The sequence below is a fragment of the Heterocephalus glaber genome, unplaced genomic scaffold (genome assembly GCF_053883595.1).
Source record: "Heterocephalus glaber isolate CG9 unplaced genomic scaffold, H.glaber_assembly_v1.0 deba00001509, whole genome shotgun sequence".
NCBI classification, from domain to species: domain Eukaryota; kingdom Metazoa; phylum Chordata; class Mammalia; order Rodentia; family Bathyergidae; genus Heterocephalus; species Heterocephalus glaber.
The window spans coordinates 32,949,426-32,964,873 of NW_028258325.1; the positions used below are offsets into that span (position 1 = coordinate 32,949,426).

The 15,448-nt window shown below is 35.7% G+C and overlaps 1 protein-coding gene across 27 annotated transcripts in view; it reads left to right on the forward strand.

Annotated features, from left to right (window-relative positions):
• N4bp2 (NEDD4 binding protein 2) overlaps nt 1-15,448 on the forward strand; it is a 176,681-nt gene that overhangs the window by 146,408 nt on the left and 14,825 nt on the right. For all 27 annotated transcript variants that reach the window (XM_087187492.1, XM_087187482.1, XM_087187484.1 and 24 more), the window contains 3 exons: nt 3,861-3,999; nt 12,491-12,679; nt 14,082-14,250. In XM_087187492.1, coding sequence (XP_087043618.1) covers nt 3,861-3,999; nt 12,491-12,679; nt 14,082-14,250 — 497 coding nt within the window. The remainder of the gene's footprint in view (nt 1-3,860; nt 4,000-12,490; nt 12,680-14,081; nt 14,251-15,448) is intronic.

The window sequence follows — 15,448 nt, forward strand, 5'->3', positions numbered from 1 at the left end:
AGAAGTAGCCTAGAAGAGTACAAATTTTTAGAATTTGAGTTTTGTTTGGTTTTTTTTTTGGTACTGGGGATTGAACTTGGGTCCTTGCGCTTGCGAGGCAGGCGGTGGACCGACTGAGCTAAATCCCTGGCCCCTAGAATTGGAGATACTTTTTATGGTTTAATACATGATCAGTTTCTATAAATGTTATGTGAGAATCCATTTGAAAAGAATATTATCTGCTGAAAATGCAGAGTACTAAATATGTCACTTAAATTAGGCTTTTTTAAAAATTAAATTCTTTTGTTGGTACATTTTAGGTACACAACACAATTACATTTCTCATTGGGAATTGTATCTTTATATAATGCATCTTGGTTCTTATTATTTTTCCCCATTCCTAGCCCTCCCTTCACGCCCTCCACCCTTCCTATTTACAAAGACTTTATTTCCATTTTTTCCATTTCTCATCATTTTTTCTTTCCCTTCCTTCCTTTCCCCTGGCCCTCCCACTACCCCTACCCCTTTGGACCTTTTCTTCCTATTTTGCATTATCGATTATTCATTCTAATCATTGGTACATTTTAGGTATACAATATAATGACATTCATCATTGGAAATTTGCACCTTTACAGAGTCTCTCTTGGTTCTTATTTTTCAGCCTTGCCCAGCCCTCCCTTCAACCCCTCCATTCCTCCCTATTTACAAAGATTTTGTTCCTATTTTTCCATTTTCTCATATTAATCCCATTCCTTTCTGTCCTTTCCTCTAGCCCTCCCACTTCCTTCCCCTTTGCCCCTTTTCTTCCTATTTCACATTACCTATTATACATTTAGTCCTTATTTACACTTTCAGTTTCTCACACCAGAGAAACTATTCAGAATTTGTTCATGTGTGTCCTGTTTATTTCACTTAAGAGTATTGCCTCAATGTGCATCCACTTAGCTATAAATGTCTCTAATTTCTCATTTTTTATCGCTGAGTGGTAGTCCATTTTATAAAAAAACCCACATTTTCTTTATCCAGTCTCCAGTTGATGGGCATTTGGGCTGTTTCCAAGTTTTACCTATCACAAACTGTGCTGCTATGAACATGGGTGCACATGTATCGCTGTGGTATGGTTCTTGTAATTCTTTGGGGAAGATCCCCAGCAGTGGAATAGTGGGGTCAAATGGGACTTCCAGTCCTAGTTCTTTGAGGTATCTGCATACTGATTTCCACAGTGGTTGCACCAGTCTACACTCCCACCAGCAGCGGAGCAGGGTTCCTCTTTCCCCACAGCCCCGCCAGCATTTGTTATTGGTTGATTTCATGATAGCAGCCATTCTTTCTGGAGTGAGGTGGAATCTCAGCATTGTTTTCATTTGCATCTCTCGAATGACCAGTGATGTTGAACATTTTTACATGTGTTTATTTGCTATTTCTACTTCCTTGTCTGAGAAATGTCTGTTCATTTCAGATGCCCATTTTCGGATTGGGTCTTTAAATTTGGGAGGTCTGATCTTTTTAAGTTCTTTATAGATTGGAGATAGTAGACCTTTGGCTGAGGAAGAGCAGGTGAAGATATTTTCCCACATTGTGGGTTGTCTCGTTATACTGTTTGTGGTTTCTCTTGCTGTGCAGAAGCCTTTTAATAAGAAGAGATCCCACTTGTTGATTGTTTGTGCTAGTTCACGGGCAACTGAGGTTTTGTTCATAAAATCTTTTCCTACACCGAAGCCCAATTTTTCCAGCACCATTTATTAAAGAGGCTATCTTTCCTCCAGTGAGGGTGTTTGGCTCCTTTATCGAAGATGAGATGGCTGAGTGTGTCTGGCGTTGTTTCTACATCTTCTAATCTGTTCCACTGGTCCTCAGGTCTGTTTCTTTGCCAGTACCATGCTGTTTTTATCACAGTAGCTTTGTAATTTAAATTAGGCTTTTAATGGTATTAATCCAATTCATAATTTCCTCATTTATTTTTGCTATCTAATCTCTGTTTTCTTAGGTTTATATTTTAAAATCTCCTGAGAGTTGGGGTTAGGGAGGTTTTTCTGGCATATGGTAGCTTTTTTCCTACTAGAGTCAGGAGTCAGAGAACTTGAGACAAAACAGCCCAGGCAAGGTGAGGGGACTGGGCAAGGCCTCTCGGGATGGCCTGGGTGATGGGTTGGTCAGGCTCCTCACTCTTCACTTTTGGTGGTTGGTTGCCTCCATTTGTCCATCAATAGCTGGACAGTTCTCCTTGCAAGAAGAGGTAGCTTTAGATTCATAGATGGGCATAGTTGCTACTATATGTGCTTGTGGTGTAGTCTTCCAGGGCCAGAACCCCAAAACGAAACCAGTGGTGTAGACAGACTTCCAGCCTCTTGAGGGGTCAGTGATACTAATGGCTTGAATGGCTGTGGATTATTGCTGATAGCATCTAGCCCAGGGAAGGTGAACCCTTTAGAGACTGAGTACCCAAACTGCAACTCAAAACTCACTTATTTATTACAAAGTGCCAACACTGCAGTTAAACCTGAATGGTTGGCTGTTGGGGCTACTTGGCTCATGGTCCACTAAAGAGGGCTCTATGTGCCCACTGCAGCATGCACGCTATAGGTTTGCCACCACTGATCTAGCCCCCAGAAACCTCTTGGTGGTGTACATATTTGAGACAGCAAGATCAGAGTTGCAATTGGTAGTCCCAAATGACTCCCCTTCAAAGGTTGTCTTTAATAAATTGAGGAACAGCAAAATAGCATACTTTCAGATAATTATCAAATTTGAAAAATATTCTATCTGGTCAGCTCTTCATTATTTGGCAAGAGATGGGAAGAGATGGGAGTCTGAAATAATGAGCAGTATTATATCAGTCATACTTTTCTTTGGACTGAGTTTCTTTAAATATTGAAGCAAGAGTGTATCAGATATTGGTCAATTTGTAGAATTCTGGAGGAGGGGAAGGTAGGATAGTATTTTCCTTTTTCCTTTTTGCATTCCTGTTTAGAATTTCTTTGACTAGGGCAAGGGATATTAGCTCAGTGGTTCTGCCACTTGCCTCGCAAGCACAAGGACCTGAGTTCGATCCCTGGTACCAAAAAGAATGAATAAATTTAAATTTAGAATTTTTTTGACTACAGCTTCATGGTGTAAGTAAGAGTGGAATTTGGCACAATACAAATGTCGGTTTAAAGATCTAATTGTCTATGTCTTTTTTAAGGAAGTCAAAACGATGTATGATTCCAATAAAGGACTTACTTACATATAGATTATAAAGTAAAAGATTTTTTTGGCATGGTTACTCTGCCTAGAATAAGAGATCAGAGATTGAATTATCAGTGTAACTTTTTTTGGTGTTGGGGATTGAATCTTGGGCCTCGCCCAGCTTTTTTTTTTTAATATATTGTTTATTTTAATGGGTACATAAGCATAAAATTATACATGTTGGTGGAGTAATGTGGTGTTTCAATGCATGCATACATTGTGAAATATTTTATTCAGATTAAGCATATCTATCTCCTCAAACATTTATGATAAAAACTTTCAAAATCTAGCTTTTGAAGTTTACAGTACATTATTGTTATCTATTATCATTCTACTGTACATCAGAACTTCTTGCTCCTATGTAACTATGGCTTAATACCCATTGATCAGCCTTTCCCTAATACTCTTTCCCCACAATGGTAACTTTTGGTACTCATTTTGAAAAATTAGTTTTTGGGAGCCTATTACTTGTTAGTTTCTTTCATATTATTCTTGACTCTTTGAATTACACAATGAATATTTAATTTCAGTATTGAAAGCTTAAAGTCAGTTTTTCATATTCTTATGTAATGTTTGAAGATTGCTTATGTTTAAGTCACCACATATCTTTTTATTTTCATTTATTCACTTATTTGTACTTAAACTTTCTACAGCCATTCATTAGAACAAACAGTGCAATTTCTAAACTGTGTTCTTGAAGGAGACCCTGTAAAAACAGTTGTAGCTCAAGAGTTTGTTCACCAAAATGAGACTGCCACTTCTCACACTGCACAGAAGTCTAAAGAGAAAAAGGTATGGAGTTACTTATTTTTTTACTATAGTGGTAGATAACTGTGTGTAAAAATATGATTTGTTCATTGAGCATAATAATTTAATGATTATTTCTCAGGTTTTTTTTGTGGTACTAGGGATTGAACCTAGGGACTTTGCACTGAGCTACCCCCTTTTTTTAACATTTTTTATTTTGAGACAGGGTCCCTTTAAGTTGCCTGGGCTGTACTTCAATATGCAGTCCCCTTGCCTCAGCTTCCCAGAGTGCTAGGATTGCAAGTGAGTGCCATCACGCCCAGTTTATTTCTTACCATTTGACAAAGTTGGAAATGTATAGCTGGTTGTATTTTTTCATATCAGTGTGCTTGATAGCACTTGAATTTCTACAATTCCTGTGTAGATTCTGTTATGTAGATGTAGTAGAGTATGAGGCTTAATTAAATAGCTGTGAGTTTTTATAATATAAAGGGGCTTAGTGTAAATATATGGGCAGAAATATTTAACTTACTGAAGAAGTGCCAAACTTTTTTCCAAAGTGGTTGTACCATTTTACATTGGAATTGTTTTCTTAATTTTATTTTTGGACTGTTCATTGCAAATGGATAGAAATGCAATTGATTTTATATATTGATCTTATATCAACATTATGCTTTTTGTGGAACCTTTTAAAAATCATCTTGACATTCTCATTATGCTTACTTATAAGAATAGTCAGGGTTCTAGGATTAGAGGTCCCATTTGACCCAGCTATTCCCCTGCTGGGCATCTTCCCCAAAGAATTAATAAGAATCATACCACAGTGATATTTGTGCACCGATGTTCATAGTGGCACAGTTTATAATAGCTAAAACTTGGAAACAGCCCAGTTGCCCATCAACTGGAGGCTGGATAAAGAAAATGTGGTGTTTTTTTTTTGGTACCGGGGGTTGAACTCTGGTCCTTGTGCTTGCAGGGCAGGCGATGGAACCACTGAGCTAAATCCCCAGCTCCGAAAATGTGGTTTTTTAATAAAGTGGAGTACTACTCAGACATAAAGAATGAGAAACTAGAGACATTTATAGCTAAAAGGATGCACATTGAGGCCATACTCTTAAGTGAAATAAATAGGACACGTGTAAATACCGAGTAGTTTCTCTAGTGTGAGAAACTGAAAGTGTAAATAAGGATCAAAATGTATAATAGATAATGTGAAATAGGAAGAAAAGGGGCAAAGAGGAGGGGGAAGTGGGAGTGCTAGGGGAAGGGAAAGAAGGGAGTGGAATGAATATGAGAAAATGAAAAAATGGAAGCAAAGTCTTCGTAAATAGAGAGGGGTGGAGAGGTTGAAGGGAGGGCAGAGGAATGGGGAAAAAATAAGAATCAAGATATATCATGTAAAGGTACAAATCTCCAATGATGAATGTCAATATATTGTATACCTAAAATGTACCAGTAAAATTAATTAAAAGAAAAAGTATAGTTAGGGCTAAAATATGTGCTCTCATTTTTCTTTGAATGTGGAATGTGTCACCATCACTTAGTTGATATGTAGGGCCTGGGTACTTTTGTTATTCATGTAACTTGTTAATGCTGTACATAGGACAGGAGTGAAGTGTTATCATGCTTCTGGCTATCTGGAGGACGTGGTGGCATGGATGCTTAGGTGAGATGTATTATAAGGTGCAGAGGGCCAAACTGGCAGTGAAGGTTACTTCTTTTCTCTCCTGATAATATGCAAGGCAGTGTGAGTCATTCTGGTGATAGAAGACATGATGGGGAAAAGGAGTGGCACGATTGGAAAATGTTGCCATCAGAGCAGGAGTTCTTGTGAATTATATATGACTTGGCCAATCTGTAAACTATTAAGTTACTCTGGAGCTTATTCTCAGTCTTAATCATAAAATACAAGCAAGTGTCACAAAACTGGTAAAAATATTTTAGGATTTGTGAGCAGAATAATCATTCTTTTTGCTATTGCAGGATATTAAGGAACCATAGTTTCTAAAGGGCATCTCATAGTGCCAGTAAGATTTGGTTTGTCTATTTTCAAGAAACATTTAAAATTTTATTTTCTTTCTTTTTTTTTTTTTGGTATCGGGGATTGAACTTGGGACCTTGTGCTTTTGAGGCAGGCGGCGGAACCACTAAGCTAAATCCCCAGCCCAAATTTTGTTTTCTTAATACTACTGTCTTTTTCTTTAGTTTTTCTTTGGTTTTTTTTCGGTACCGGGGATTGAACTCTGGTCCTTGTGCTTGCGCAGCAGGCAGCGAAACCACTGAGCTAAATCCCCAGTCCCTTTCTTTAGTCTTTATTAAAATTTATAGGGTTGTTAACCATAGGAAATGATTTTGGCTTCATAGTGCATCAGGTTTTTAAAGAGTAAGTGGTACTTATTAGATGAATTCTTTGGAAGCAGATATTTTCTTTGGCCCTTGTTTTCTTTCTTTTTTTTTTTTTTTGGTACCGGGGATTGAACTCCGGACCTTGCGCTTGCGAGGCAGGCACCGGAACCACTGAGCTAAATCCCCGGCTCCTTGGCCCTTGTTAAAGTTATAGTAAATGTTGCTGCTATGAAATGGATACAAAAATAAATCTCATTTTTATTTTAAAGAGGAATATTTGAGAAAACATCTCTTGTCATACACTTATTTTGTTCTTTAATGAGTGTCATCATATTGTATGCCTAAAATGTACCAGTAAACTTAATGAATTAAAAAAACAACAACAATAAATGAAGGACCTCTTTCAGAGAGCCAACATTTTTTCATATGAATAGGAACAGAATCCCTTATATAGTGAAATATTTATTATGTTCATGGTATTAGCAGGCATATGGGGATTTTCAAAAGTTAAAGCATTTTTATTTCCCCTAATCTTTGATTTTATTAGGTAAGATGTACACTCATGGAATATTTGAACATTAATATAAACTAGCTGTGAGTAAACACTGAGAATCACATAGAAGCTGGAATTCTATGTTTTTCATGAAATAAGTTGTGTATCTGTTGCAAAAATAAATTGACTGATGTACAGATTTTAGTTTCTGGTAATGAGTTAGGAGTATAATGATGTCTTTATTTTCCTTTAATTTTTTTCAAGCCTTTTGGTGTTCTAGGGTCCATGTAACCAAAATATAATGAGAGAAGAAGTTATGTAACTGATTACTGTTATATATTAGGCTAGCTTTCTTCAGTCTTTCTTGACTTCTGACCTGTTCCCAGGAAGATTTGAAAAAAGTTTTCTTTAATCAATTATTGATACATATGTGTGTATATTATATAATACCCATAATTTTTTTAAAAAAAATTAATTTTATTGGTACATTTTATTGGTACACTTTAGGTATACAGTTTGTTTACATTTATCATTGGGTGTTTGTACCTGTACATGATATATCTTGGTTCTTATTTTTTTCCCCATTATCTGTGCGCCCTTCACCCCCTCTACCCTTCGCTATTTACATAGATTTCATTTCCATTTTCTTTTCTTTTCTCATAGTTTTTCCTTTCCCTCTTTTCTTTTCCCCTTCCCCTCCCTTTACTCTAATACCCATAATTCTAACATAATATTTAATATGTAAAATGATACTATGTAAAATTTTTTTTTGAGATGGGGTCTTGCTGTATAGTCCAGGCTAGCCTTGAACTCACTACTGCATAATATTTTAAAATCACTATGTCATAGTGATTTATAGAGTAGATTATAATTGTAATCCTTGATAATAATATTTCTGAATAAATGACAATTTTCAACCTTTTGAATTTTTGTTTTTTTAAAAATTTCTAATCAGACAGTTTTCATTAGTTTCTATTAATTTTACAAAATATTGAGCTGCAGTGGTGCATACCTGTAATCTCAGCACTCTGGAAGGCTGAGGCAGGAAGATTGCAAGTATGAGCCCAGCCTGGGTAACTTAGTGAGACGCTGTCTCAAAAAATAAAAAGGGCTGGTGATGTAGCTTAGTGCAGAGGTCTTGGGTCCAATCCCTAGTAATGAAAAATAATTTACAAAATAGTGGTTTCAATGCTGTGTTTTCATATATGCATATATTTTGATCATATCTACCTACCCAGTTAGCCCCCCTTATACCTCTCTCCCTCCTTGGCCTTTTCTTTTTTTCTTTTATTTTTATTTTTTTGGTTTTTTTGGCCTTTTCTTATTTAATAATAGCCTCCCTTCTACTTTCATTCATCTTTTTTAGATTCCACATATTAAGGGAAAACATGCAGTATCTGTCTTTCTGAGTCTGGTTTATTTCATTTACCATGATAATCTCCAGTTCCATACATTTTCCTGCAAATGACATAATTTTGTTCCTTTAATATCTGAATAATACTCCATTCATCTGTTGATGGGTACCTAGGCTGGTTCTATAATCTTCGCTATTGTGAATTGTGATGCAATGAACATAAATATGCAAGCGTCACTATGTATATTATGGTGACTTTAATTCCTTTGAGTATATACCAAGGAGCGGCACAGCTGGGTCATATAGTAGATCTATTTTTAGTTTTTTGAGGGACCTCCATACTGATTTCCAGAGTGGCTATATTAATACACATTCCCACCAGCAGTGTAGTAACCCCCAACCCCCATATCCTCTCCTGCATGCATTGTGTTTTGTATTTTTGAAATTAGGCTGATTTTTTTAGTGTTCTTCGAGTTCTTTATATATTCTAGATATTAACCTTCTATTAGAAGAGTAGCTGCCTGTTCCCAGCATGGTGGCACACACCTGTAATCCCAGTACTTGGAAGTCTGAGGTAAGAGGATTGCTGCGAGTTCAAGGCCAGCCTGGCCTAGCGAAAACCTGTCTAAAAAAAAAAAAGAGTAGCTGGCAAAGATTTACTCCTATTCTATAGGTTGTCTCTTTACCCTGTTGCTTGTTTCCTTTGCTGTGCAGAAACTTTTTTAGTTTAATGTAGTCCTATTTATTGATTCTTGCTGTTGTTTCTCATGTTATTGGAATTCTTTTAGGAAATTTTTGTGCCTATAGCCTCAAGTGTTTCCCGTTTTCTTTTAGCAGTTTCAAAGTTTCAGGTCTTAGACCCATTTTGAATTGATTTTTGTAAAGGGTGAGAGATAGGAATCTAGTTTTACTGTCCTACATGTGGACATCTAGTTTTCTCAGAATTGTTTATGAAAGAGGCTATTATAGCTCATGTCTAGATGTTTCACCAAAGCCTCATGGGGTCATAGGTAGGGCTTTTTCAGAGGTAGCTGGATCTAGAATGTGTGATGCTGAGATTAAGTGTGTGTGTGATTAAGGGTGTGTGATCACTAAATTAGTCCAGTGATTGGTGTGGAATAGTTCATGTGGATAACGGGAAGGCCTACCCTGGGTGTAAGTGCTACCTGCCCTGAGGGTGTGTAGCCTGGATATAATATAAAGGACAGAAAGAAGGCTGCCGTCATTGCTTGCTGCTTTGCTGCCTTCCTGCCTTCTGCCTGCCACAACTATTTCTCCTCTGAAGGCCCCCTCTGCCATGACACTCTGCCTTAGAGCCAGCTGATTATAGATTGAAACCTGTACAAACTGTGAGCCAAAATAAACCTTTTCTCCTTTAACTTTGGGTGTCAGGCATTTTGTCTCAGCAGTGAGAAAAACTAAGACAGAGCCTGTCCTTTCTTCAGTGAATGTTTTTGATTCCTTCATCAAGAATCAGATGGCATTTAGTTGCATGCTTTTGTTTCTGTGTCCTCTATTCTGTTCCATTGGTTTGTGTGTCTATTTTGTGCTAGTACTATGTTGTTTTTATTATTATGGCTATATATTATAATTCGAAACTAGGTATTTCGATACTTTGCCTCTTTGGTTAGGATTAATTTGGTTATTCTAGGTCTTGTGTGTTTCCATATGAATTCTAGGATTTTTTTCCTATTGTGAAGAATGTCGTTGGTATTTTGATAGGGATTACTTTGAATGTGTAGATCACTTTTGGTAATATGCCATTATGTTGATTCTGCTGAGCTATGAACATAGGAGGTCCTTCCTTCTTCTGGTGTTTTCTTGAATTTCTTTCTTCTGAGTTCTGTTATTTTGTATTTATTTATTTATTTATTTTGATACTGGGGCTCAAACTCAGGACCTTGTGCTTGCAAGGCAGGTGTGGTGCCACTGAGCTAAATCCCCTGCCCTCTGTTATTTTCATTGTAAAGGTCTTTCACCTCCTTGCTTAGGTCAATTCCTAGGTATTTGATTTTTTCGAAGGTATTGTGAATGGAATTTTTTTCCTGATTTCTTTCTGAGCTAGTTCATTGTTGGTTTTTTAATATTTATTTTGTATCTTGAGCTTTTTGTATTTTAACAAGTAACCTACCTATTTAAATTTACTTTTGGTTATTAATATCAGAAAATGCATGATTTGTTACAATATTGAAAATTATGCTTTTTTATTTTGATATTGAATGTTCATAAAATGTTAATTAAATTACTTGGTATGGCATTTGTTTCTTGGAATTCTCTTAGGCTTTTAAGGAAATAACTTTTAAATCATGTTAATTTTGTCCTTCTTATGACTAGTTAAGAGACATACCAGATTTCTGTTTGTAAGCAGTTTTCTCCGTGAATTGGAGAAAGGGATAAATGAAAAGCCAAGTTTGATAATGAAATTACTATACATGTTTTTAACATTGGCTTTTTTTTTTTTGGTACCGGGGATTGAACTTGGGACCTTGGCACTTGGGCGGCAGGTGCCAGAACCACTGAGCTAAATCCCTGGCCCTATATTGGCTTTTGATATTCTGAAGACATTTGGATATTCTGTCTAAAAATATTAAAAAATGCAATTTTTCTATTTGGTGAGGAGCACTAAGACAATTTGCATAGTTATTATTTTCACTATTATGTGTTTTATAATAGAGTGACTTATCTGTTTAAGGATCTATTTTGGGTAATAATTACATGATAATTTGTTAAATAATAATTGAAATTGTGTAACAGTTAACTGATCATAGTCCCTAGTGGTAACTATCTGGTTGAAACTTTCTCATAAACATACTTAAGATTTTTATAACTACTAGCAGTGGTAACTCCATAAGCTCTTCTGTTTTAAAGAGAATATTATTTAATTATTTTATTGTTTTAAAAAATATAAATTGAATGTCTCTAGTTTCTGGTTCTTTATGGCTGAGTAGTACTCCATTTTATAAAAAACCCACATCTTCTTTATCCAGTTTCCAGTTGATGGGCACTTGGGCTGTTTCCAAGCTTTAGCTATTACAAACTGTGCCGCTATAAACCTGGGTGCACATATATCTGTGGTGATTCTTTTAATTCTTTTGGGAAGATACCCAGCAGGGGGATAGCTGGGTCGAATGGGACCTCTAAGCCTAGTTCTTTGAAGTATCTCCATACTGATTTCCACAGTGGTTGCACCAATCTGCACTCCCATCAACAATGGAGAAGGGTTCCTTTCTCCCCACAACCCCTCCAGCATTTGTTATTGGGTGATTTCTTTATAACAGCCATTCTTTCTGGGCTGTGGTGGAATCTCAGTGTTGTTTTCATCTGCATCTCTCAAATAACCAGTGATGTTGAACATTTTTTCATATATTTATTTGCTGCTTTTACTTCTTTGAGAAATGTCTGTTCATTTCAGATGCCCATTTTTGAATTGGGTCTTTGAATTTGGGGGAGTCTGATTTTTTTCAGTTCTTTTATATATTCTATATAGTATTTGGATAATATCAAGGGGCCATCACAGATGATTGACATATACATTTTCAGTTTGCACTTAGAAGTTGGCACTCTGTGCGGAATTTTGTGATACACACGGATGGAATTGCCTAATAACATATTTCTCAGATTATATTTCCATCACATGTCATGTGACTGTATTGAAATTTAAATTAAAAATTTTGGCCTATATGGAGTCTACTAGCTAACTGGAATTTTTTTTTCCAGACCACTATTTGTTCAGTATTGGTTTTGAAAATCTTTTTAAAACAAATGACATCCTCTGATGTCTTGTAAATGCTTGAGATGTTTTTTTAAATTATATGGAAAAATGTTTAAGTACTTTTCAGTTTTGTTTTGGTTGAGTTCTACTATATTTGAATATTATAGTTTTTTTTCCCTTGCATTTTTTGTCTGAATAATTTTAATTTTTGTGTAAGTGTGTTTTTGATAGTTATGCATTTTAAAATTAAAAAAAAATTAAAGTATGCCATCACTAACATCAATGACTGAAACTTTTGAGTAGATTTGCAAAATATAAAAATTGGAATTTCTGTACTAGATGAGTTTGACTGTCTTATATACTGTGTTCTGTCTTGATTTTTGTGACCTAATTACATTTTGATAATTTTAGGGAACTCTTACAACATCTCCTGAGGTAAGAGTGTTTAAAGAAAGGGTAGCAATAATGGCATGAAAGAGCTAATAATAGTCTGTAAGTGCCTGTCTTATATGACTGAAGAGAATCTGTTTTCTAAGAAGGTGAAAAATAAAAACAGCCCAGTTTTTATATGCATTTTCTGAAGATAAGGCATGTATGTTTTCTTTGTATATTATTGTGAAACATCTTATAGGTAAAAAAATTGAAGGAGACTGAGGATACCCTGAGTGAATCATTTTTCCAGGATTTTGAATACCCCAAGTATGATGATTATAGGGCAGAGGCCTTCTTGCACCAGCAGAGGAGAATGGAATGCTACAGCAAGGCAAAGGAAGCTTATCAGATGGGGAAAAAACATGTTGCCACCTTTTATGCCCAGCAGGTAAAGTGGAAAACTAATTATTTTTTCTTGCCAGTTGTGTTAGCCAGATATTCTTGAAATTGATCTTGAAACCTATACTGTGGTATAACTGGATGAAGTTATTCTAAGGAGTGTATAGATTATAAACTGATGGAAAGAAATAAGATATCCTAATACAAAAGAACTCTGATTTTGAAAATTTTATCTCTTTTGTTCACTTCCTGTCATTACTTTTACATTTATGGCTTATATGAATTACAATTATTCTGACAGTCAACATTTTCTTTTAAATTAGATTCTAACATGCAGTACCATTTCTAAACAGATAGTTATTCTGGAGGAAAGAAGAATATTAATATTGGCCATCTCAGGGTAGAATTATAGGAGTCTTGAGTTTTCTATCATGATTGAATTCTTAGTAATATATTGCTCTTACAATCAGAAAAAGAAAATGACGGTATTTTTCAAGCAAGTAAAATTTCTACCTGGGCTCATTTTGTATGCTGTTCTATGAAACCATTTTGATTTATTTTTTATTTTTGTGGTTCCACATGGCTTACTTTTTTGAAAAGAGTACGATGTCAGAGTGCTACAGCCAGGGTTTTTTTTTTTGGTACTGGGGATCGAACTCGGGTCCTTGTGCTTAGGAGGCAAGCGGCAGAACCACTGAGCTAAATCCTCGGCCCTACAGCCATGTTTTGCCTAAGAACAGTTCTAGGGACCTGGCTTCAGAATTTAACTGCAAGATTTTGAAAGGGAACACCAAGCTGAGACCCAGGATTATCAAGGGTATACTTGTTATCAAGTGGTAAACCATTGGGTTCTATCTTCAGATAGATAGTATTTAGTTTCCTTCTTTTATGATTTTTGGTTCAGAAAATATACTAGAAACAATGATTCACTCCCTCTACTCCAGGGAAGGGAGAATGGGAGAGGGGGTTGAAAATTATTAAGATATGTTATATTTATTTATTTATCCCTCAAAATGAATGTAAATTTTATGTATTGCAAACATGTACCAATAAAAAGTCAAGCACCAGAAGCAGCTTAAATATACAAGTGTGAATGGGTAAACGGGTTGTACTGTATCTGTACTATGAGATTAAAAATGAAAAGAAGTTAAAAAATGAGGTTGAAAAGTTAAAAATGAAAAGAAATGAGCTATTGACATTCAGTATATAATAACATGGATGAGTCTTAAAACATGACATGGAATAAAAGCTTACTAATATAATAAAGAAACAATAATTCACCAGTTTAAGAACTGAAACTTGCTTACATTTTGATGCATCCTTGTCTTTTCGCCCTGTGCATTTAGATTTTAGATTTATTGCCCTGCCTTTTATTTGGGTCACTATTAGTTTCTCATTGTCTGAGTAGAAAATATCAAGTGTCCATTGGTGATTGGTTTATAATTATAAAGGGTAGTCTTCATGAGCGGAAGATGAAAGAAGCCAACCACCTTGCTGCCGTGGAGATCTTTGAGAAAGTCAATGCCTCCCTGCTGCCACAGAATGTTTTAGACCTCCATGGACTGCATGTGGATGAAGCTGTAAAACATTTGATGACAGTTTTACAGCAGAAAACTGAAGGTAGGACTATGATTATGACACCTTTTCTATTGACAGTGTTAGTGTAACTTGCATTGCAAATTCAAGAGTGTCTGAACTTACAGGCTGAGAATAGTTGCCTCATTTGTACGCAGTTGTGTCAGCCATTCTTCAAGAGAAACTTCTTGGCAGAGAACTGTCACTGATGACTGTTAACAGTCCCTTCTCTTTTATGTCCCTGTTTCAGTAGTGTGTATTCCTTCTCTGTATTTAGTTAAGAGAGGGTTAGAGTGTAATATGAGAGTCCTCAGTCATTTATAAATGGGACCATTCATGAGTATTATATATCTTATTCAATGCATATCTGTTAAACTTTATGTATATTTATTGGATATACATGGTTCAATTGATGTTTAATAAAATAAAGAAGTAAATGAGGTAATAAGATTTTTTGCAGAGTTGTCACTAAGGCATACTTTCTAACTGTCCACAGTGTGGCATCTTCCTTAGTTCTGCCTCTTTCTAGGGCTCTGGATGAAGGTCTTTTTTGGTGCCTCCATCCAATATTGTGTATTTCTCATATGCTAAAGTGTCTTGACACATTGTGTTTCCTTTTTATCATCAGATGGTAGCACTTACTAGAAAAGTCCAATCTGTTTTATTTACCTCAAACTCTAGTACTGAAAGTCATGTCTTTTCATCATTACTATTTTGAATTGCCAACCTAGCCTTTTCTTTTTTGTTTGTTTGGGTTTTTGTTTTGGTCCCGGGGGTTGAACTCTGGACCTTTCGCTTGCAAGGCAGGCACTGGAACCACTGAGCTAAATCCCCGGCCCCTGCCTTTTCTTTATTTTCTATTTTATTGGGGAGATTGTAAAGCCTCATGCCTCAGTTCTTACTTTGTGGCTTCAGAGCCCTACGTTGTCTTTGACAGGTGTGTTGTTCTGGTCAATTGATTTATATATATTTTAGAAAGCTTTGTACCATATTTTATACAGATTTATCAACTCAACACATATCACTTATAATTAATTAGAGTTGATTAAATAAGATTGAAATATAAAGTTGAAATCTTATGTTTACTATGACATATTGCAACCATTTTGAAAAGTTACAGAACAATAAACACCTATAGCAATGAATCCAAGAATCCAAATAAGTTATATTATTTTACTGTGTTTTTCAATTTTTTATTCTTCCTTTTGTATTTCTCCTCTCTCTTTTCTTCTTCTCTCCTTCT